This window comes from Diadema antillarum, unplaced genomic scaffold (assembly GCF_040938485.1).
Source record: "Diadema antillarum isolate AM-2024a unplaced genomic scaffold, OU_Dant_1.0 seq00001842_RagTag, whole genome shotgun sequence".
Classification (NCBI taxonomy): Eukaryota; Metazoa; Echinodermata; class Echinoidea; order Diadematoida; family Diadematidae; genus Diadema; species Diadema antillarum.
The window spans coordinates 50993-77133 of NW_027272514.1; the positions used below are offsets into that span (position 1 = coordinate 50993).

At 38.6% G+C, this 26141-nt stretch overlaps 2 protein-coding genes across 2 annotated transcripts; both read left to right on the plus strand.

The window, feature by feature from the left end:
• The first annotated feature begins 1446 nt into the window (after positions 1-1446).
• Positions 1447-2655, plus strand: LOC139712692 (allatostatin-A receptor-like). The gene has a single exon (XM_071624493.1). It carries the CDS (start codon positions 1447-1449, stop codon positions 2653-2655), a length of 1209 nt encoding a protein of 402 aa, XP_071480594.1.
• A 12095-nt stretch (positions 2656-14750) lies between these two features.
• On the plus strand, positions 14751-25732 carry LOC139712693 (uncharacterized). Its single transcript, XM_071624495.1, has 7 exons — positions 14751-14835; positions 18474-18610; positions 19451-19691; positions 20018-20449; positions 20795-21016; positions 21602-21735; positions 24835-25732. The coding sequence occupies exons 1-7, from the start codon at positions 14751-14753 to the stop codon at positions 25159-25161; spliced, it is 1578 nt and encodes a 525-aa protein (XP_071480596.1). The 3' UTR covers positions 25162-25732.
• Positions 25733-26141: the final 409 nt, after the last annotated feature.

Below are 26141 nucleotides of genomic sequence, written 5' to 3' on the forward strand. Positions count from 1 at the left end.
CGATTTTTTATTCATCTGATCATTGGTGTGGATGTGATGTCGGTGAATTTCACCTTGTTGATTCTTTCAACAGTCTGAATAATGACATATTGAATACAGTCCGTGTATACCATGATCAGTTCAGTTCAGATTAGTTCAGTTTGACATTTACTTCCATCTATCCAACAAAAATTGAAACAAAATACATAACACGATGCAATTACACACATTGCTTTTGTTATTTTGCAGCAAATATAAGGATCATAGAGCTGAAAAATGCTTAAGTATTATCTGAGAAACAGGGTGCTAATAAAAGATTATGAAGAAAGAGAGTGTTAAGTTGGTGATGTATGCTTATCTACTACTTGGGTTGGTCAGGGGCTATAGAATACTTATTACGTAATTGAGCGTTGCAATCACAATCATCACCAAGGAGAAGTCAGGAGTATATCATCATTCTTATTCCATCAATATTACCATTAGCGTCATAATCAAGATGATTATCATTGTAGCATTCTATTCAATCCCGACAGAATGATCCTCGTATGCTGCTTAGTTTACATCTAAATGTTATCAGTCTTTCACAGCCTTTCAGGTTACAATGTTACTCTCATTATACCGATTTTATTCGTCACATTGCATTTTTGTGTCATTGTTTTATACTATCTGAGATCTCTTTGATTGATCCCTCTTCAGATTTCTCTTGCCCTTTCTTTTAAAGGGATTGTATAGTATTGGTTGAAGTGAGAATTCAGTCTTGAACTTTTTGCAAGATACTTAGAAACCACTTTATGAATATGAGAAAGAGCATAATTATACACAATCGTAAAAGAGGAATTCAAAGTTCATTAAATGATGAAAATCGGTTATGAAATGGCTGAGATATGATAAAAAACCAAAGTAAAACAAAGCGATCCTAATTATAAGATGGGTCCCACTTTTTATTTGGATTGCCTTGTTTTGGGTACCTCAGGCATTTTCAACACGAATTTTCATCAAATAAACTTTGAATTTCTTTTAGAATTGTAATGCTCTTGCGTAAGAGGTTTCTCATTATCTAAACATTTCTCATTAAAAAAAAAAAAAAAACGTTGGAAACTTGTAGCCCCATTTCAACCGAAACTGTACCATCCCTTTAATATATCTTGTCTTTCTGTTTCAATCTTGTGTGCAAATCACGTATATCAAAGAGTTGTAAACTATGAACTTGCAGTGAAGCTATAGATCGTACATCCAGTGACATCTGGAAACTGCTCTAGCATCATAACGACACGTAGTGATTATGCTACTTCTTCGTAAGATAACTGTTCATGGTTGTGCATGGAACATCAAGGGATAATATTGCTTCACCAATCGAAATCTAATAGTTAACGAGATGGTCAGTGAATAGTAGTGTTTTATGTTGAATTTTTGGACGTCTTCGTATTTCATCTTTTGTATAGGATAGGGAAGATCTTCACAGACGCTATGGCGGGACGTGTTGCCTTTGTCTTGTTTGTTATCCTCCTTCCCACTGGCCAAAGTTCTCCATCGACTACGATATCGTCCACAGTCCTTCACACAAGCGAGCTGTCCACGAAGATAGAAAGCATGGACATGTATCCAAGCACCGATGCAATCGAAATAAACGATTACGATTATGATGGAACAGTGACAACCGATACCTCGCCCGAATCCACTAGATGGAGCTGGACCGCCATGACGTGGTCGTGGTACACCGTGTTGCAATTGCTTTCCGTCATTCTCGGCATGGTGGGAAACTTACTCGTAATCGTCGTCATCTTTGGACGTCGCTCGTCCACGCGCCAGCTCTCGTCAACAGATATCTTGGTTGGTAATCTTGCGATTGCTGATTTTCTGACATCAGTGTTCCTGATTCCGTACCCGCCACCTGACCTGGTGCCGATGACGTGGGCGGGCTGGATTTACTGTAAACTATTCTTTGCCAACTTTTTTATGTGGACGTTTATTACTGCCTCCATATATTTCCTCGTAGCTTTGTCCTTTGACCGATTTTTCGCCGTCTTATATCCAATACATTTCAAACATCACTTCAGCTTTAAGCGGGTCATCATGGCGGTTTTATCTATATGGTGCATTTCGCCGTTGATATCGTCAATGGGATTTTTCACAAATTCTGTGGACGGGAAGTCAGGAACGTGTGCCATCAAATTTGCGTCATCGGAAGCGAAACTGCTGTTGGGATTTTTCACTTTCAGCGTCCGCCTCGTCATCCCCACATGTTCCATGCTGGTCACACAAATTGCCGTGATCCGTGCTCTTCACCGCGAGGCTGCTATTTTCAAATCGACCAATCAGCAGCTGGCAAATTCTAAACCTTCGTTTCACATAATTGCTCGTGATCGTACCATCAAGCTCGTGTTCACTATCGTCGTCACGTACATCGTCTGCTGGGCACCGGATCAAGTTGTATTCCTGTTGTTTAATCTGGGAATCATCCCACTCTCCTATTTTTTCACACCGATTCACAGGATTCTTTTCATCGTTGCCTTTTTCAACTCCTGTGCCAATCCCATCATTTACACTCTTCGGCATCCACAATTTCGGAAAGCTGTGAAAAGTTTCTTCCTTGGTGGCCAAGCGAGGAAATCACCAATATTTGACGAAGTGATATCTCGTAGAGAGCCAACATCTCAACATGAGATTGTGGCATAACCAAAGATTCATCATAATTTGAAAAAAAAGAATGTTTTTGAACAAAGAAGTATGCATATTGCAACTGATTGACAAATTGCCCTGCATCGACGTAGATAAGCACTGAATTGATCAGTGTTTAGTAGTAGCCATGATAAAAAATCATGGGCGTACATACTCGAGCGGGATAGCTCGCACATTCAAGCAGATTACGTTAAAAAACAATTGAGCACAAAGTTATACAAATACACACACACACTCACACGCACATAAGCGCACGCGCACACATGCACACACACAAAATCATCTGCAGTGTAAAATACCAAGCTGACTGTTACTAATTGATATGGTGAAATATACCTAATGAAAGCGCATATTGGTGTCAACGATAATGTCAAAAATAACATTATCGCCCAGCTATTAAAACCACGAAGCTAAAGTATTGTTTACGTGAGCTTGTTTGGACATACGTTATAACGTGAGATGAATTTACTGATAATTGTGAAATGGCTACAGACGAAAGCTGTTCCTGTTAGTTGTTCCTACTATAGGTTTTCCCGGCCAATTTCGCACTTGTGTCAGTCCAATTCCTAATTGCTGCATTCAATTTAGCAAAATTTAGCGTAGATGACATGTTCGGTAGTTCAATTTTATGATCTCTTCATTCAAATTCATTTTGGAGCATTCAAATTACCTTTAGCGTCATTCTAATTAACACTTTTTCAATTGAAATTCGTAAAACTAGCACCATTTCGTTATTCGTTCATTCAATTTAGAATGATATAGTCACGTGATCACGGACATGCCGCACTCGTTCATTCAAATTCATTTTTGGGCATCCAATTTAACATCTTTTGCAGTCAATTTAGCACGCATGTTTATGCTTTGGTTCTTTCTTTCTTTCTTTTTTTTTGTAAACACAGTTACTGTTTTGCAAGCGTCATTACATTTCATATTTTCGTACTTATTTGAAAGATTTTGGCAACGGGTTTTTTTTTTCTTCAATGTGCTTAGTGATTCTTCCAGTCCGAAGATTTAGTGCATCATGTGGCCACAACTTATCTGGCCGTTGAGTGCTTTATTCCGAGTGTGTCGGCCAGTTCTAGGAAGTCAAGGTTATGATCATCAAATGTTTCTATAATTCTTTTTCTGTCTTCTTGAGAAATACGTCTGTATCTAATTTGTGCTGTCATGACTGTAAGAAGATGAAGTTAGTATTGGTACATGTAGGCCTAAAATGACATGTATGAAAGAAAAGGGGCGTTACAGAACAACAAACCCGAGTTATGTATGGTAAAAAGTATGATACTTTTACTGCTTAACAGTGCGTGGATGAAACAAAACGTCACATAGAAATACGCGTTTAAATGTTATCACCTTTTCAAAAGAGAAATAACATGACGTTAATTTGAATGAACATGTTAGGAATTTGACTGCCCATACGCGAAATTGAATGACTGAAATACCCCTTTCGGCCAGTGTTGGCGAATTTGAATGACTGAAGAGCACGTGCCAATTTGAATGCTCGTTTTACGAATTCGAATGGCACATGTGCAAATTTCATTGATCGAAATGCTAAATTGAACGACCAACTTGCAATTTTGAATGACAGAATGTGCAGTGACGAGGATTTTCGCTAAATTGAATGAACCTTTTATCAAATGGACTGACAAAAGTGCGAAATTGGCCGGGAAAACCTATATTATCACGATGGCAGAAGAAGACTTTAAGTTTAATTTGAATTTATTAACAGATGATTTGAAACAAATAATGAATGGAGTATAACTGCAAATGTCATAGACATGTAGGCCTCCATGAGTCTTAGAAAATAAAAGTATAAACCCATCCTTTGCAATGCTCTGTATGCTGTTATCAAGACTATTCATGAAATACATGAAATTTCATCTCAGTGTGAGAGCTGTTTTGCATAAAGTAGAAATAAAACAGAAATGGATAGTAAAGGCGCCGGGGGGGGGGGGGGGGAGAAGTCATTGGAATTCCTCAGTTTAATATGAAGGGAACTATTAGCAATTCGTATTCTCTCCAGCGACACGTGCATGGTGTCTATTGTCATGTAGTCGTCATAATTATGATATGTAGCGTATAGTGTCTCTTTGAATGTCATAAACAATAATCACCTAAAACTTCACTTTTGAATAATTGATTGATTAGCATCAATTTTGTTACACGTGGCCGCTAAATCAGCAGTGACTGCTAATTACCAAACAATGGGGATAAAAAGTCTTGTGTTCCCTGCGGGAAAGAACACAGTGTGAAATCTCTTCACACGATTAAATTCGAGCGTTTTAAAACAGTGTGAACACAATGTGAGTCGTCAATTTACAGTGTGAAACAAAGCATTACTATGTGAACACTCTGTGAAAACCAAACCACAGTGTGAAACCATCTTCACACTGTTAAATTCGAGCGTTTTCACAAAGTCGACTAAATGAACACACTGTGCATTTTCCAATATAGGGTTGGGACGCAAGCGCTGCAGTCATATACATTATACATATGTATATAAATATGGGAAAACTGACCAGAAATTCCCTTCCTTGTTTCAAAATATATTACAAAAAGCTGCATCGCTTCGGCGATCCCTCACATTTATTCCAAAGTTGATTTACATCCTTTGGGTTTATGTCAGGTTAATGTGTGTGTGTGTGTGGCACACATACACACACTACAGCTTCTAACCACACGAGCAAAGAGAGCTAAGGGTTTGGGACGAACACCGATCTAGGGCTTTCAATAGCTCAGTCGGTAGAGCACCGGTCTAGTAATCCGGAGGTCTCGGGTTCGAATCCCGATGAAAACCCATTTTCTTTGCTCAAAGTTTTCGCTATATATATATATATATATATATATATATATATATATATCAGGGCTCGACACTAACGGTGGCCCGGTGGCCCGGGGCCACCAAAAATGAAAGTCGGGCCACCAAATTTCAAAAAAGGGCAAATTTGGTGGCCCGCCTCGGGCCACCAGAATTTTTTGAAAAGTATGTCAATAAATTCGTAACTTTTTGCGCCGGAAATTAGTAGTTAAATTTGTTTAAAGGATGGATGAAAAGGACTGAATGAGTGCATGAGAGTGAGTGTTGCAAGTTTGTTGAAGTTTATTTATGAGTAGATATGTCCAACTTCTAATTCTTACTATCATAAAACTTAAATATTTAACTCATTTAAAAAAAAGGACTTTTAATGTTTTTTATTGTTTTTTTTCGGGACACCAAATTTTTCTCTCGGGCCACCAAAAATTTGGAATTTAGGATTTTGGTGGCCCCATCGGGCCACCAAACAAAAAAGTTAGTGTCGAGCCATGTATATATATATATATATATATATATATATATCCTCCCTCTCTTTTCTAGTTCACCTTTACTCACATCAAGTATGAAAAGCAATGAAAGGATACTTTTTATACAATGTCCTACATTCATTGACTTATGATTCGAGGCAAAATAGAGTGGAATAAAGCCGTAAGAGAGTGACACAAGAAGAAACTCACATTTGGTACATTTTTAAGCATAACTTCATTGCAAGAATTCAAACACACTACAACGCAGAGTAGTACTTTTACTCTGATCCAAACATTATACATTACTTTTGACAGGTCATTTTACTCAAAAAGTGTCCATAGTTTTCGAAATCTTCATTTAGATTTTTCCAGTACTAATGTAATTGCTTGGAGAAGAAGGTTTAAGATTTATTGATTGCTCTGTACAACGCAAATCAAAACAAATCAAATATCCGCATTCAGTGCAGGGCAGACGGGTTTTTATTAAAGCAGTCAAGGTGGAGGCAAAAGTAGTAAAAATCGATAATTTCCGTGAATTTCGCCTGCTATTGATTATTTAATGGATGATTTTCAAAAGGATACCTTGATATACTTTCTTTTGATTCACTGAAGTAGCAGAAATGAACGCGAATGAAAGTGTGTAAAGATCTTTCTTGAAGATAACAATTCTTGTGGTTTTCAATAGTTGCAATGATCTTTATTAAAACTGTTTTCAGTTCAACATCGGAAAAGAAAACACAAATACTATAAATTCTAAAAACCATAGATCCTGACTGCAGTCAGGAATTGAAAGCCACGAGTTTGGCCATTATTGCTGCACCAAGAAAAATGAATTGTTGTATAAGAAAAAAAACAACAACAACGGTTCGTTTGGGGGAAATATGAAGGTACATTTTCTGATTTTGTTTTCTTTTTTTTCACTCTGTTTGATTTGAGCATAAGAAGATTACTGTATATGAAAAGAATAGTGCACGTATATTGTCCAGGATGAGAGAAAAAAAAGCTATACTGCTTATTGAGATCACCAATTAAGGTGCTATGATGAGGCCTTCCTCCCCCTCCCCCTCCATGCCAATGGAATATAGTATGTCGATGTTTCCTATTGAATTACGCCAATGTACACACAACAGGGAAACAGTGAGATAAATCACTTGAATGCTTTATCAAAATAAGGATATCTTTCCCCCAATGCGAAGAGTTTTAATACAGGACGAACTAACTCAATTCTTCTGAAGTTGGTGTTCAACTTTTAATCTCAGAAGATCTTCTATTAGTCTTACTGAGATATTTGCAATTAAAGCTGCTAATATAGGCATTGTGTATGTGCGTGCTGTAAATATTGTGTGTGCAATCACACACGATCCATTAAACAGTACAAATTAAAACACGTGCTAAGACATGAATATACTGAACTTTCTCCGTCTATAAATGATGTGGTGCTTCAATGCTGTATTGCTGTGAAAAACAATTAATAAATGGATCCCATCAGGGAGAACAGATGTAATTCACCTTAATTATGTAAATACCACAGACTACAGGCTGTTATGCAGGAAAAATTACTCGCGTCAATATGACAAGACTAGTCTGAATATATATGAATATATGCAAAAACTTTCAAGTCCTGCATTTGGTACAAACAATGGGCTGTTTCTTCCAGGGAGGTGAACCTCCCTGTTTCTTCTAACCATCTCAATATCTTTGTGAGAGTGTGTATACATGCATGGTAACAGAAACATATTAATTCTGAGTAATACATTTCTTGGAAATGCCACAAAACAAAATGATATCAACAAATACTGCACATTGATTGGAATGTAGAAAAAACTCATCGTTGCGACATAACGGGATTATATGGGCGTTGTAATGCTACAAATTTAGATTATAAATTATTCTTTTTTCATCTTGATCATTTTTTTTTTGCCCTGTATTTGAATTGTCATGAAGAGCACCACACATACTTCTGCAAAAGAATTTTGCAACTCTGCTTGAACCTGAACTTTTCAAAGTTGCAAAACTTCACTGTAGTGTTTTCTATACTAGGAGACTACAACATGGGACGTTTTTCATAGGTTCAGGCAGAGATACCTCCAACTAAATGCAACCTTAATGGATCATTAATACATAAAGTAACTATCTTCTTCTTAAAGGCATCCAAAAGCATAATGTCTATTACGTTTATGTATCGTGTATATAAAGTTCAAAAATGATATCAAATAATGTGTCAAATAGTGTGTACATAAAATAAATCAACAGCCCTTCATTCATTCACTTATTTTCCATCTCCAACAAAAATATGTAATCATGAATTCTGTGCAGAAGATACATGCATATATTGGCATCACAATATACAATATGAAATTAACATTATAAAGATATGATTATGCAATTAACAAGAAAGGTGAAGAACCCCCGCCCCCTCCCCCCCCCCCCCCTCAAAAAAAAAGTGCGAATATGAAAATGCTGTACATGTTCTCGCTAATTTGAAGCGTGCTGGTTTAAATGTGTTTCTGTGCCCTTAGATTGGTGGACGTCGGCGCCATCAAGCGACGACAATGAGTGCTTGATGTTACGGGAAAGAGATCCCGTGGTGAACACATCATCTGCAGGTATCAGTGAAGTCTCCTGTCATTGGAATCTGTCCGTACTCTGCAAACGTAAGTGACCAATGCTTTATCATTTATGTTGTTGCTGCTGTTGATGATAATCTTTATTGGTGCTTTTCAATCAGAATGATTATCTGTGGCATATCATTGCAATATTTAGGGGGTGCATTAGTCTTTGGATTGCTTCGGCCTACCGCACACTTCAGAATCAATCGAAGCTGTCATCACTGAAATATTCAAAAACCTGTAAATGCTCCCGAAACAATTTAATTCCACTTTTATTTCCTCTTCCATTCCTACTACATGCATCATTACAACTGTACCTCAACGCAAATTCTCTTACTACCTCTACATACTGCAACACCGACCACAGAGATGTGCATCGAAATTACAATACCTCAAAATCCAATATTCGTTACATTTGACATTTTTTATCTTAAAGTCTTATAATAATGAATATAGGATTACAATAATCAAGCGTTGGATTTATAGGTACTGCAATGATGTAGCATTCTAATCCAGTCTGTTTCACCCTTCCATTCCACCGAACTTTAGCAGAAATTAAATATGTTACATAGATGCGAAATTGTTCATTTTTTCAAAGTGTTTTCTTTCTTGTTCAATTCTAGGTGGAGAAGCTATCATACCTCCCGCAGTTTACGCAGGAGGAGACTCCAGCGATAGCAGTCTTGGGACCACCTACGCGACTGAGATTCTTAGTGACGGGAGTGGTAGCGGCGATGACATCGGGACTCCCTGGCTTGACAGTGGCGATGATTCCGGTGATGCGTTCATGGGTAGTGGCAGTGGAGAGGGGAATGGTGGCTCGATTGAAAGCGGTGGATGGGATTCAGGTTATTGGTGGTCTGGAAGCGGTGAAAGTGGAAGCGGAGAGGATACATTCCTGACCACACCCATCGCTAGTTTCTCCAACTTTACCCCGGAGGAGCGTCGGTCAAAGTTGTTTCGCGCAGCCGGATCCACCAATAGGACGCTGTCGTCGAACCACTGTTCGTTAACAAACCAGCCATACATCACTCCCAGATGTATCTATGCTGGCATGTTTTATGGTCTGTTTCCATGATAACGGCTGCCAGTCTCTCACATTTGTCGCCGGGATCTGTCACTTGAGTCACGACACCAGGTCAGATGCAACTCCCACGCTTTCAGCAAATTCTCTGGGATGCAACTACTATGAAATTGTGTCGTAGATCTACATTCATTATAGACTTCACGATATTTGCCCCTGGTATGCACCCCGCCTCCATGAGTTCCATGTCAGTAACAATTATGATGAATAGTACGCACACACGTATAATATACATATATAAAATAGTATATATCATAATATTAATATATATGCGTGTGTGTGTGTGTGTGTGTGTGTGTGTGTTATACGTATGCTTTCTTATATTTACTCCAGGATATTTTGTTCATGTATTCATATGATATGATATTCCTGTACAGAGCTTCATATATACGTCGTATCAAATAGATAAACGTACACGTTTTCATGTTTTTGGTATAACTGAAATTTGGTCCTTTTCTAAATTTATTGTATCCATCAATGTCCATGGTCCATGAATATTTTGTTGAAAATTTTAAATTCCCACCGGCTAGGTAATTACGATTGTGACAAAAATTAAAACTATTGAGAAAAGCCAAACACTTTAAAGCAACATTGATTACCTTATAATACATGGAAACCAGTTCCTAATGCTACAAATTTAACTTTTTGAGGTCCATTAAACAAACAAGAAACAAACAAATTCATTTTATTTTCTCTGTGAGAATAAATTGCAGCCAAGCAAACATATAACTACTTATTACGAAATCAATAAATATGTAGTTTTGTAACAACTTCACACAATGTTAGGGCAAGTTGTGACAGCACATGGCTTACTTTGTTACACTTTAGAAACATGCATACATTGAGTAAAAGCAGATCTACAGGTGTAGTTGTTAAGTACCTGTCTGCGTGTAAATGTTCGTGTATACGTATGCTTGTATGTGTGGGGGGGGGGGGGGGGTGGAGCGTGCGAGCACTATTTGCTCTTTTAGGATAATATGCATTCAAATGATATTATAGTCGGATATTGCCTAGATTTACATTAACAGTATTGATCGTGAATGAACTGAATAAGTTTTATTTACTGTTTCCTACAATGCAAGCTTACTTGTTATCAGAGTATGTAATGAGGTACCAAACAGTTCTTTTACGTAGCTAAATGCTCAAACACTAGCCAATGATTTCATTGATTGAAGAGTGTTATTTTTAACATCTGAATATGCCTGAAAAACCAAGTGGCATCATACCTGAAATTTTATCGGAATAACTTGTTATACTCTAATGATATTTTCAATAAATGAGGCAAATATAGTAAAACAATTTGACCCTGTACATACATATAATAATTTTAAACACTTTCGCTCAATAAACTGTTAAACACCAGGCGGTGCTGTACTCTCAACAAAAATCTCAATGACACACAATTTTTTTTTTCAACCAGTGGTGTACACATTATTAACTTGAAAATAAAGATTTTGAAAAAAAAATACTCAAAACATGGACCCTTGTGCCAGAGTTTATCTAGTCTTTTGCAAAGGCAGCTCGCAATAATTTGTGGACGTGCACAGTCACAGCGAGTGATTAACAGCGAGTTGCGCGACCTCTGATTACTGTGATGTGTGCGAGTTCATTGCGAGCTGCCTGTGCAAAAGGCTAGAATTTATCCGGCTATGATCGAGAAAAGTATTTAAATTTCTGGTATATAGCAAAGTGAATCCGTCAAAATTTGAAAAGTTAGCTCTTCTCCATTTGCCTTGGTCAGCATTTTGACCTACGTACGTAGACTATCGTTATTCCAATGTCATAGGGACAAGCAGTTTTCTTTTATGTCGAAATTGCGAAATGTCGAAAAGTGTGTATACATTCTTTTTTCTCTCTCTCTCTCTCTTTAGAATTCATATATGATTTTTGCCTGAATTTTTGCTTCCTTTGTATTAAACCGCAATCTATAACGGGAGTGAACTGTACTGATGAGTGCCCTCGATATAAGACGTAATCGAGAGTCCTTTCTCATGTATCTACATTCATCCACCGTAATTTGAAACAATGTAGGCGACCATGTTTAATAAAAACCTCCTCATTAATGCCTCCATTTTGTTTCGCCCTTTTATGACAACAAAAAGATTCGAGAGCCTTGAACATACTTTCAAAACAAAATCTGGTTTTGTTTAATGTTAAGTTTGTTCCCGGGGACCTCTACTTGTAAGTTCTGAGAGAGAGAGATCTAGTTGCCAATGTTTACGACGATTACCGTCAAATCAATGTCCCCGAAGTACGCAGCATTCCATGCAACATGAAACGGAGTGCTGCTGATATTTTTTCCGCGATTGCTTTTCTTTTTTATGACATTGATCAGAAAACATGTTTACAACTCATTTTTTGTGACATTGATTAGAAAACATGTTTACAACTTATTTTTTGTGACATTGATTAGAAAACATGTTTACAACTCATTTTTTATGACATTGATTAGAAAACATGTTTGCAACTCATTTTTTGTGACATTGATTAGAAAACATGTTTACAACTCATTGTACCATCTAATGGTGCAGTAGACAAGGGTCTGGAATCATTAATGAGCATTTTGTTTCCGAACCATTTTAGCCGACCGTGTTGACGGGTTTGTGTGTATGTTATAAATCCTGTTTTGGAAAAATAAGTGTGGAGGTCCTACAATGTCAATTCGTTTGTGTATGCCTATGTCTGTTTCTGTGATTAAATTTGTGTGTGTAATGTGATGTATGTAATGTGCGCAACAAAATCAGCGCAACTCTTCATAGACCAAAATGGCTCTAATGGTCATAATTAAAACAAGCAGACCCCCCCCCCTCGCACACACACATACACACACAATCAATGACTGTGCCTGTCAGACAATGGTCAGACCACGTCTCTCAGATCATTATAATGAAAATATGCATATTGAAATACATACTGTGGCTGTTTTAAGTTGGTATATGTATCTCTTTCGGCTGGCTGAGACTAGTTGGCAACTTGGTGGCGACTTGAATCTCCCTGCTTGCAAAGACGTCTCCACAGCGTCTTCCTGGAATCTGGCCGAGACTCCGGGGAGTCCGCACGAGAGAATCCGGTTCTTTTTCGGAGACTCTTTCCTGTTTCCGACTGGTCGCGGTGACGTCTCCTTAAGCCCGCCGCACACTACACGATTCTGCCCCGATTCACCGGTCTTAAGACCTTAAGACTAGAAGTGTGACGTCACAGTCTTGCCATTTTCTAGTCGTACGACTGGGTCTTAGCGCCAGTCGTAGAGATTTGACATGTTGAATTTCTACGACTGGTCGTAGGCTTTCAGCCATTCACAATGCAGTAAAATGAGAGCGCACGCAGTGCGCACTGCGCGCGCTTTACAGTCGGGTCGTATAGTGTGCGGTGTCCGGTCGTACGACTGGTCTTAAGACCCAGCTTGGTTTAAGACTTTAAGACCAGTCTTGATCATGCAGTGCGCGGTGGCCTTTAAAGCCCGCCGCACACTACACGATTTTGCCCCGATTCACCGGTCTTAAGACCTTAAGACTAGAAGTGTGACGTCACAGTCTTGCCATTTTCTAGTCGTACGACTGGGTCTTAGCGCCAGTCGTAGAGATTTGACATGTTGAATTTCTACGACTGGTCGTAGGCTTTCAGCCATTCACAATGCAGTAAAATGGAAGCGCACGCAGTGCGCACTGCGCGCGCTTTACAGTCGGGTCGTATAGTGTGCGGTGTCCGGTCGTACGACTGGTCTTAAGAACCAGCTTGGCTTAAGACTTTAAGACCATTCTGATCGTGTAGCACACTACACGATCAGAAAATGACAAGACTGTGACGTCACACTTCTAGTCTTAAGGTCTTAAGACCGGTGAATCGGGGCAAAATCGTGTCGTGTGCGGCGGGCTTTGGTCGGGCCAAGTCGTAAAGATTAATATCATTCGCGATTTCTGGAAGAATAAGTTATCACTTTATTTGGAGACGTGTCTAAAGTCTTAGTAGTTTCGCCGATCAGTCTCAGCGACGCCTCCTTCTGAGATACCTAGCTTTTTAATCTAGAGTGGGTATCTAAAGCCCGCCCCACACTACACGATTTTGCCCCGATTCACCGGTCTTAAGACCTTAAGACTAGAAGTGTGACGTCACAGTCTTGCCATTTTCTAGTCGTACGACTGGGTCTTAGCGCCAGTCGTAGAGATTTGACATGTTGAATTTCTACGACCGGTCGTAGGCTTTCAGCCATTCACGATGCAGTAATTGCAAGCGCACGCAGTGCGCACTGCGCGCGCTTTACAGTCGTAAGACTACTCGTAAGGTTCGGTCGTATAGTGTGCGGTGTTCGGTCGTACGACTGGTCTTAAGACCCAGCTTGGCTTAAGACTTTAAGACCAGTCTGATCGTGTAGTGTGCGGTGGCCTTAATTGGCCTGGAGACTAAATGGCGACCTGGTGGCGACTCGAGTCTAGCTGGTTTTGGAGTGTTCGCGGAGACGTCTCCGCAGCGTCTCTTATCAGACAAGCCTAGTCTCCGGGAAATCGCGAGAGGATCACACAATGTTTGATTTTTTTTTTTCGGAGACTTTTTTTTCCAGTCTCCAGCTGGTATTCCTGACGTCTCCGCTTCGTTTCCATGCTGTCTCTTCGGTCAAATTACGGAGACTCATTTTGTCCGCGATGTCCCCTAAGTATAGACGTCTCGTAGACCTTGCGGAGACCCATTGGCGACCTGTCCGGAGACGTAGCGGAGATATCTCCGCGACTGAGAAAGCGTTTCAAAGACGTCTCAGTGACGTCTGGGTGATGCCTCCGCACCCTCCGTACGAATAAGTTGTCACCTAATTTAGACAAGCCTTGGTGACAGCGCAAGCCATTTTTTTTCAGTCGCACGAGTCGCGGCAGTCGTGGCGAAGGCTCCTTCTTTGAGATATGCACTTACTAGATCGAAGCTATTTTCATGTATAGGGACTATTATGCATGATCAATGACATTATTGATTGACATATTCTCACTTGAAGATATCACTTTACATAAACGTGAAAAAATTGCTTTGACATGTCGAGTCATGTGATTGATGAGAGCAGCACTTCGTTACTTGCGTGTGCACGAAGTGAGCCGCATCTCATTTCATCGCCAACTTTCAATGAAGAAACAATGCCTTATCGTCTGATCCTGGCGTACCTTTTGGCGCGTTTGGCATTGTCACCGACAGAGGCAGCAGACAATGTCCATGAATTTGGTAAGTGCAGAGCTTCGAGTAGACATCATAGAGGATGTTGATTGCATCCCGAATAAGAAAAGTTTACTCATTAACATAACTATAGTCGGAGAATTAGTACCCCTTATAAACTGAAATGTGTTTGTATGCAATCAGAGAAAAAGGTGATGTCCCAATCTCACTTGATAATTCAGAAGCATGATACATTTGAGAAACTCCTTTGGCTAAAATCATGCACTCGATTCTTGATACCTCGCAGATGAAAAACCCCTAAATGACTTCATCAGAAGCAGTAAGATCAAACAAACAAAAATGCCTTGTGCAGTTTCAAAAGTTTCAAGGGTTAAAAGTTGTGGACAATTTCCAAAAGTGTTACTCAAACTTGACAAGAAATGAGGCAGTACGAAATCTCCATTTCTTGCATACTTTCATTATAAATCGGTCATAGATAGGGCTTACATTCACACATTGAATGAGATGATGCCGCTGAGCTGAACTCATTGGATTTTGCATTGTTAGTTTCGTTTGTGTTACTGTTAGCATGGTTAGAGTCACTTATCTATTAGCAATCATGCCATGGGGCCTACATTTGCACTTATACGATGAATAATGAAGCTTTCATTGTCTTACTTCTTAGTTGAATGCGTAAAAAAAAAGAACGGCAAGTACTATTCATATCAATCATGTCAATGAGAGGGAGACATATGGTAATAAAAAGACCCCCCTCATTGAATTTGCAATGCAGGGCCGTGACAGCATTGCTTGGAAAAAAAAAGTGTGAGTAGTTTAAATCCTTATACTCTTTCCTTTCCAATAGTTTTAATCAAAGTTTGTTTCATTTCCATCTGAGAAGATGGCTGGATAGCCCATATTGAGCTGCAATAACTGGTCTTCCAGTGTCTTCTATGGGGTCCAGTTGAATAAAGGCGGGGGTGTTCGTGATTGTTGTTGTTGTTGATAATAATTCACTCTCTACAGACATTAAAAAAATTGGAGAGAAAATTTAACTGAAAAAGAAATGACATTATTGCGTTACTGAGATTCCGAGTCGATGCATATAGGTTTAGCTTTCGCTTTGCAGACCTTTCTTGTCGTTATAAATTCTGATCTCATTCAATGTGTAAGTTTTTTCCCACCTTCGAGTGAAATAGAACTGAAAAAACACACAAAACAGTGGGCAGTGGCTTTTATGAGGGAGTTGCTCCATGATTAATTATCTACATGATGATTTGAAACAAACCCTATAGGTTTTGTTTACAAATAGGTTATACTAAATGCTGTTGCTTCGATACCAAAGGACGATTGTAAGTCCATGAGTTATTTTCTTTCTATTTCTTGAAATTACAAGACAAATGTGAAGTTGAATGACATGCCCTGTGTCACTTTACTGTTATTTGTGTGTTGTCACATTTCGCGCAAAATTTAATCCATGCTATCCCGTTAGGCACGTAAGCAACATCATTATTAAGACTTATTCCTTTTTGATGGTGTTTGAATTGTAATTTTACGAAAAGCATGAAAAGTAAACAAAAAATACATACTTACATTAACATGCATACATACATACACACATACATACATACACACATATATACATACATACATACAAATATCCCGTTAGGCACGTAAGCAACATCATTATTAAGACATATTCCTTTTTGATGGTGTTTGAATTGTCATCTTATGAAAAGCATGAAAAATAAGCAAAAAAATACATACTTACATTAACATTCATACATATATACATACATACATACATTCATACATACATACATACATATAAATATTGAATCAAAATGGAAAGATAAGTTTCAAACTGTGTGTGTTTTCAGCTCCGATTGTCTTGGATGCATGTATGTAGCGTTGAAGGCCTACATATCCAATGTCCAAATGCCCTGACAATGAACAATGAAAGGTTGTCAATGGTTGTAGTGTATTGGTTACTAACTCTTCCTGACTCGAGTATATTACAATCAACACTATGAAATAGTATGTCATATATCTCATTAATCTTGTCCTTCTATTTCCCCCATTACTTTACAATGGGAGAGCTGTATTTGCGCCTTGAGGTATTCTTACCACAGTTTCATAGAAACAAAATATTTATGTCATTTATGTGATTTTTAATGGGGTTGTTCAAGGATCAAACCACTCATGCTCTTGTCAACTGCTCGTAGCCTCACCCCATGGTATCGTTTACTACACTTTCACCGCAGGATTATTCCATTACTTCCTTATCACGCCAAACATTGTGGTGTAGGATTCATGTACATTGCCATTTGTCACCACATCACGTCGTTCGCATTCGAAATACCGCTTTTGATGGTTTTAGAAGAAAACAACAACAACAAACAATTTGGAAGCAATTTTCACATAATGCTGCCCATGATAATGAAGTACATTAAAGCAAAGCAAACAACAAAAACCAAACCACACCCCCACGCACTCACAGATATCATAATTATTATTACATGTAGGCCTATTATAATCCTGCGGGACGATTAAGGTAGGACACTCAGTGATACAGGATCAGTTTATCCAGGGGTAAAAACCTCTTCTTCGCTTAGTCACTACATGAAGTCATACTTACATTAAATAAAACCTAACATTCTTACAAATTTTACCGCTTCTTAGGTCTCCCTTATAGTTCCCTCTCTCTGCTTTTGTTCGCCTATAATATCGACATAACACGACCGTTAGAGTACGACTTTTCTACTATATATCTTGTGAAACGTAAGCAAAAGTCTTTGAGCATGTTACGTAGCATGTGTTACCAAAACGAATCGTTTAGTTGTGGAGCAAAATGAAGTATAATAAACTAACATGAAACTAAAACTTAACTATTATGCTACTGTCAAGCAGGATATTCTTTTCTGTGGCCAATATTCTTTGGGGATTATTTTCAGCAACTACAATGTACTTCCCCGGAGTTGCCTCTTCCATTACTGTTGTTCATATTGTATAGACTTCTGCCTGTGAATCTCATAAACTGCATTTTATGACTATGGGTATTACCAAACATGTTGTACTATCATTGTACTCGTGGGAGTCTCGATCAATTCTTTATAATTACTTTCAATTAGTCCTGCATTAAAAAGCGATGTCACGCAATATGTATATCTATTGTATTCTACTAAGTACAGATTAACTTCATTCCTGCTAGCCGAGATATTTATGATTAAAGCTTTACCTCCCCCCCCCCCCCCCCCCCCCCCCCCCCCCTCAGGAAAAAAAAAACAGACGATGATAAAAATATAGTGGGCTATTTTCAGTTATAAATTAAAGAATATTCCTTGATGTATTTCAAGTAAGGTATCACTGGACGATTTTATGTGGCTCTACCTCATGAATGATATAGGGATATATATATATATATATATATATATATATATATATATATATATATTGTAACAATTAAATCATTACTTTTGAATGACGAAAATGAATGAAGTGAAAAGAAAAAAAAATAGAATTATGATTGAAACCGTAAGGAGAATTATATCACACACAAGCTGGGGCAATAAAAGAAAGAGGCAGGAGCAGCAGACGAAGAAGAATCTAAAAAGATTCTGCTGTGCACAGAATTCTGAAGATTAAAAGCAAGTGATGAAGTTCAGGATGATTAACTCATATACTGTTTTGTTTAATTCGTATGACAGCCCCATCCTCGCTCGTTGACACGACGACATCAGTGCACATTACGTCTGACGATGTCGTTGATACTGTTGGAAACTTCGAGAGCATAGGAACATGGCTCTGGGTCGTAAATACAACTTTGCCCGGTCATCGCGTTCAGGTTCAGTATCTGTCTTAGGCATTTTGATTCCTTTTATTGAGGGGACTACAAGGAAGACAAATTATGGGATACTGATAAAGACACGAGACTTGGAACAGTGCTGAGTTATACTCGATTTGATGCCCATCTGATATTTACTAACAGCATGGGGCGTTGAAATAGACATAGTGAGAGCTCTTCAATTTGAGCTTCTCAGTGTTCAACCTAGAGCAAAAACGATTAAGAAGTTCTATTCACTTTTTTTATCCTTAATATTTAAAGTAATACCGCAATCTGAAATTGTGCGAATTTGAACGCATTTTGTGTCATATTTTGAAGATTGCATTTTTTTGTAGAATACGTATGTTTATATATATATATATATATATATATATATATATATATATATATACATATATATATACATCTACTCACATTTAGTTTCATCGCTGCTATTTCAGTACTTGAGAGAGGTGTCTTAATTCCATGGATGATAGGATTCGTTATACCTTTTCCTGTGTAACAAATACAAGTAGGCCTACTTTACGAATAATAACTAATTTGCATCTTTTATTCTGATTGTTATGACAGTAAGTCGACTAAAAAACCGTAGTTGACACAGAAATAGATTTACACGTTCATGAACAGAGGTTATAGAAATGAACTGAAAACAGAAACGCAGAAACCAGGAGAGAGTTCCTCCAATGTGGTTTTAAAAAGAAGGAATTGTAGGCCTACTTCTTTAGGTAATTAATAGTCATTATGACCGTAATGGTAAATATCTTAATAAGTATACAAAAAATGCTCATTGTCATCACTGAGTTGCAACTGAGTTTTCCTGTTTGCTCCTTTTCCTTTCAGATGGACTTTTCCTCGTTTCAGCTGGTAGTGTATTCTTCAATCCTCGAGATAGGAGATGGCAAGCACAACGACGAAATCAACTACGGATGGCCGTATACCAGACTAGCACGCTTCAGTGGAGACAGCCCAGACGGCAGCGTAACCTCCATATCAAATTCTTTATGGATCGAATTCATATGCAAGACCAATCAAGTAAGGGATATTCAGTTCGTCATCGACGTGCACAGTGTTGGACCAACAGGTGAGAACTTAACGGCAATATTTACATATGCAAAGAACGCATCTTTCTTTATTGTATCAATAAAAAGGTGTCATGCGGTCATAGCCTATGCTGTCGCTTGGATTATCAAACACGAGATACAAGATATTGATCGAAAGGTAGTCTCCTATCATAATGTTCAAAAAGAGAGTAGGGTTTTATAGTAACATTAAAAAATACACAAAAAAAATCAACAAGATGTTGTTTTATTGGTCCATCTGATGAACCATTTCTTCATTCCAGAAAATATAAGAAATACCTATCCAGGTCTTGTTAATTGAGTGTCAATGGCATTCTTTCATCTGCAGACGACCAGACCGAAACAAGTATCGTCCTGCAGAACCACTCGCCGATCACGATCACTTCGCCACATTACCCCAACGCCTACCGCATAAACTCTTTCAGGCGGTGGCAACTTCAGGCGCCCGCGAACTACGGCATTGCTCTTAAGTTTTCGTCCTTCAATCTCCAAGCTTCGGACGGAAATTGTCTCGACTACGTCTACGTAGGCGACACGGGAACGGGGATAATCGATCAATTCTTAAATCGAGCGATAGGCATGGTCGGAAGCGGTGGTCGCGTTTGGCAGTACTGGGTGTGCAAAATGAACAACGATATTTTCGATTTGTTCAACTATCGTTCCACAACTTCGCATATTCATCTGCTCTTCATCAGTAGCTTCAAATCCGGAGGGACGGGATTTTCTGTTGAAGTAACAGTCTTCCCATTTGCAAACGGAGGTAAGTTTATTGTCTTCTTGCTCTACGCCGAAAGCGTACATTTCTCTCCTTTATACTCAATTAAAGTGTAGACATTTTGTGTCAAATATCAACCATTTGCTCATTACATTTTCCCCCTTTTTGTCACTCTCGATATCACAACTTTGTGAATTTAAGGAATGACATGGCTTCCTTTACCGTTCTGCGTATATCCGTACAAAGAATAGATCAGGTAATCAAGGGAGGTTTGCTGAGGAACCCTAATTTCATCATCATAATAGGGAATGGTGTCCGATTACAACTGCAAGTACCACAATTCTTGTCCTAAACAGTAGTTCTAGGGTACTAGTATTTAAACCATTTCAGACGTGTCGACGGCCAAGATTGCAACAACCAATCCTACGACAGCAACAACAGGAGTGACAACGGGTACGACAAACATGCAAACCACGGGCCAGTCCTCTTCACGGGGAACTACGGAGGATCTCCGCCTTGTGGAAGCGGGTGAAACGGATGGGAACTCGGATGGGCGTTGCCCCAGCCCAGATGTACAAATGGACCAGAGTCTGTGCCAACCTTGTGAAGAAGGTAAAAACAATCCCCCTTTTCTTCTCATCCTAAATTAACCGCTGTGAATTTGCGAGGAAAATCCTTCCTATTATCATAAAAGTGGCTGAGCCCCTCAGAAAAGAAAGAGGTAAGTAGATAGTTTATTTGAAGTTTTGCTAACTTCTACGTTTTGAAGAAATTGTGATTGTTAACTTCTATTTCCGGTTTAAGGTTTCCTTTCTACTCCTGTCCCCTCTCGCCCCAACCATCCTCTCCTCTTCATTTTCTTCGTACCTGTTCATAATTATTTGTTAAAGGAGCGCTCATTGAGACCTTTGAAGTTCATCTGTGCTTAAAATTGTTTGGAACTTGTGCTATGCAAGATTTTAAGTGGAATCTTTACTCAAGTCTTATATTTCTTCTTTGCTATACTGTATAACATCGTGCTTTCATGATTGACACATTGTGTATCTTACAATTTTTGAAATATGATGTATATGCCTGTAGGTTTTTTACAGAAAAAGAATTAACGTAAATAAATTTTGCCATAACTAAATGCAGTGCGTAGTTGTTCAGTTGCAAAATAATACGATTCTGAAAAAATAGAATTAAATAACATTTCAGGAGAACAGAAAGAACTGCTAAAGATTTGTGTGATCGCCACATCTGCTCTGCTTGGCTTGTCCCTGCTCGTCACCATAGCGACATGCATCCACTATCAACGTAACCGTCGTATATCGGTCGTGCGTAAGGCAAAGGTGTGGTATGCCAAAACAGTCACAGACATTCTCCAATCGACGACCTTGACTTTTCGGCACAACCTATTTAAGTTCACTGTCAGCCATTTATTATTGTTGCAGTGCATTATCATTTAAAATACCTTTGCCACACAGCCATAGAGAACTCAGATGCATATGACACACCTCACTCTCTAACTTATAATTTTACGAATTGCTAAGTTCACTGCCATAGGACAGAATGCATCTGAAAATCACATTGACACACTGACTCATTGACACACAGTATTTGTCTATTTTTTTATACCAATTCGTCTTTGTTGAGTACATTGCATGATTAGACTGGCACTGATTGAGTTCAATGTTTTCAAAATACCATTGCATACAACTGAAAAAAAAAGAGAATAGCACGTTTTCATTTAATGCGAAATGCGAAATGTTATCATAAACCAATAATAAATTTGGGGTATAATCATGAAAATCAGACATAGATAACCAGTTAACAATATTCAGGGGTTACGCATCCTAAAGCCAGGCTGACACTTGCACGACTTCTGGCCACAATTTTGTCGTGGCAAGTCGTGACCAAAAGTTTGAACAATTCAAAATTCTCGTCCGGACATGGCACGCAGGTCACGACGGGTCTACGCACAGTTCACGCCAGTTTACGACTATAGTTTGCGCACTGGCACGACTCGAGTCGTGCAAATGCGTGCCACAGAATCGTGCAAGTGTCAGCCTGGCTTACGCCACCAAGCACTGACTTTAATTGCTTCCAAGTATCTGGGAAACATGAATACGTCGTGCAAGCATGCAAAACTAAAATCCCATTACCTTAATGCTTTGGGTCACATTTCAATGACATCTCTACCCCTATTTTCTTTTCTATAGTTATCTGTGTTCATCAGAGAAGGATTGATCATGGTTTCGATCAAGTTGCAATTCAAGTTCTCAGATAACTCTGGCACTCAAGCACTGGCACCTTCACAAATTGATGACAAACTTTGAGCTTCGTTTTGCGCAGATGCTTCATCATCAATAGTATAACAACTAAGGTTACCAACTATTGTGTTAACTTAAAGATACTTCCAAAATCGAAAAAGGAAAGAAAAGAAAAATGACCTGACTTCAGGTAAGAGGCAGTTATGTAATATAAGAATGCACTCAGCCGAAGCATTTTTTTTTTTCAGGTCGTTCCGTCATATAATTTCGCACTCTTTTTAAGAACATTTATTTTGATTCAGCTATTTTTCTAGATATAACCCTGTGTCATCTATATACTTATGTATTACTACATTTGCTCTTGCAGTTAGTTTTTATACTTTAAATTGGATTTTGATGATTTTGTATATTATTCAAGTGTCTGGTGATATGTATATAGTATTTGTTGTGAAAAATGAAAAAAAAAAATATATTCAAATCCAACCAAATTACTGCATGAATAAACATCTGTCCCCAGAAACCAGTGATAATGGTTATAGACGAAAGAGAAAGGGAAGTTGTGCCGGGGATATGATGTAAAGGTCACAAAAGGTCACAAACGAGAATTTTTGTCATTAGCTCATTACTAACGTCAACATGGGTTACTATGTGTATGAAGTATAGGGGATTACCAGCTCTTCGAGGAAAAGGCTAATCCGTCTACTCCTGTTATGAACTCATGACATATTCATAAAGACGCCACACCCAAATTTAATTGGTTTGGCGATGCTGCAGATCTGTTTACACAACCTTCCAAGTATGTATTGATCATTATCTGAAATTTCAAAGAAACGATAGAGAAAGAAATCTCTCAAAAGACAATTAACATCTCACAGATGACAAGACAAGTGCAGGTTTCGAATCCATTCTAAGATCGAGTGATGATTTCGAAACTCATTGGCACTGCATGGGGGAAAGACACGTTTGATATCGAAAAACAATTGTATGCCCACCCTGTAATACAATCATAAATCAAGAACCATTGATCATGCTGTTAGAAACAATACCATGATTGCCATCTTGAACATTTCCAAGCCCTGTATTAAAAACCTGAGAATAGAAACAATTGTCGCCAAAAGGGAGTATCATACTCTTGTCACGCAGTTCTGAAGTGATCCTTGCAATGTGATTCTAATGTTGAACAATACTACAGCCCTTTTTACACTTGTGTTTCTTAACCCCGTACTTTCTCCGACCCAGGACTATCGTTAATCCCGTACCAATTTTTTTCAGCTTTTTACACTCGCCAATAAATCCCGTACCAAGCTCTTGTCCGGGGCTAAAGAGAAAACTGACCTTTTACACTCGTATTTCTTAGTCCCATACTTTCCAAAACACCTGAATATTCATGATTATGCTATGCACTGTACAAGTACACGCACGCACCGGCAGCACTTGATTACCTCGTTTCTGATTGGTTAGTGGGGGTCGGACATCTATCGTCTCCTTCGCTTAGCCCCGGATTATTCTTCCTTCTGTTTACACTCGCTTGCTTGGCACCGCAATTGCGGTGCTAACCCTGCTTTTTTTTTTTTTTTTTTTTTTTTTTGCAGGGCCAGATAGTACGGGATTGTCGGTGGGGCTAGCCCACATTGGCAAAAACAAGTGTAAACAGAAAGTAAGGCCCCCCTTAGCCCCACCTTTGGTACCCGTTGGTACGGGACTAAGCAAAAATTTGCAAGTGTAAAAAGCCCTTAACAGTACAATTGACCATTTTGTCTTTCCTGAGAACCATTCTCATTCTCATTAAGAAACATATTAGAATATGATTATTCATTGTCATAAGACAGCAAGTTATGGAGGGTACAGTAGGAGAATATCGCCATCATCGTTGTCATCATCATTTATCATTGTTGTTTCTCGTGTCACTATTAAAACTGCTATATAATCATCTTCCCATCAAGGCCATACTCCTACATTGTAGATAGAATAAAATTGCATGAGAGCAAAATAAATATGCATTTGGAGTATCTGATCTACACATTGATTCTCCAAGCACAAAATTACAGTAAGTATTACGTCATCATACACCATAGCGAAAACAATGAACACCACGTGGTGGCGATTCTGCCAATATCAAACACAATATAAAACACTATTGTCTTATATTTACTCTTACATTATCTTCTGCGACTGTAGCGTTTCAATCGAACATCAAGTAAAACACCCGTCTTGGAGGAAGGATCAGCGCGGCTTCACCCAGATAAGATCGATGTGGATGACTACCTCGTTCCCAGTATTTCGCCCTATGGTCCCATAGTCTTTTCGAGGACTGATTCTGCGGGGTTCCATTCCAGCATGTACGAGAATATGAGAGAGGAAGGGGCTCGCCACCCCTACGCGCAAGGTCCGGGTCAAACGCCCAAACGCACCACGGTGGAATCCAGAGTGAATCCCGTGCTTCAGTCTTCTCCTGTTGGGGGACGAGGTCTCTCCCACGTATATTACCTTGCTAGCAACAAGTAATCTGCAGCTGCACTTTCGCTCAATGAATCTATACATGACATTTAAAATTAGACCTGGGCCCCGTTGCAAGAAAGTTGCAATCAATTGCAAATAATTGCTAATTTTGAAACAAACATTCTGATTGGCTCAGGGTCTGCCCTATTAAGAAGACATGCATGCAACAATGATTTTGATTGGCCAGTGACAATCAGTAGCAAGTTGCGTTTAAACGCAAAGTTTCTAGCAACGGGGCCCAGGTCTCATAAAGCTATATACAAGAATTCGCCGAGAGAGACAACCTCGTTAGGGTCAGATTAAGAAAGTGCATAAAACTCTTAACCTTTATAAACGTATGACCCATCACACCTGGTTGTTCTTTAGCAGATGGAATGATAATAGTAGAAAGTGATCATATTTTGAAAGACTATACCATTTGAAACAGAAGCTATCATATGAGTATCTGAATATAAGAACGACCCAAGTCCACGGAAGACCATTTCGAGTAAACTTAAAAAAACTTCATATCTATTTTATTTGTCCAATTATATTCTATTTAACTGTGATGGGAAGGCAATATTGTATATACTAATTAGAACATACATTATTATGACAATTAACATTTACATTATTTGTGGAGAGGCCATTTTGTGTGATGGACTTGGGTCGTTCTTTGAATCATATACATGTACATGATTTTCTGCTATAGGAGATGAGAATGGATGAGAGAGGGCGCTGTGATATGAATGTAATATCGACCCAAGTCCTTCATTCATACATTCATATAAGATTTCACTAATTCATTTCATACACTTCCGGGGGTAATTAGGATTTATCATTTATACACAAGATGAGTCCATGCATAAGCTACAATTTCCCATGTCAAACTGAATTTGGCCAAAAATTGGACTTGGGTCGTTTTTATATTCAGGTCTTCATATGGATTGTGTATTTTCTGTCTTGTAATTTTTCTTGCTGTCTTGTGTATTTTCCAAGGGTCCCAT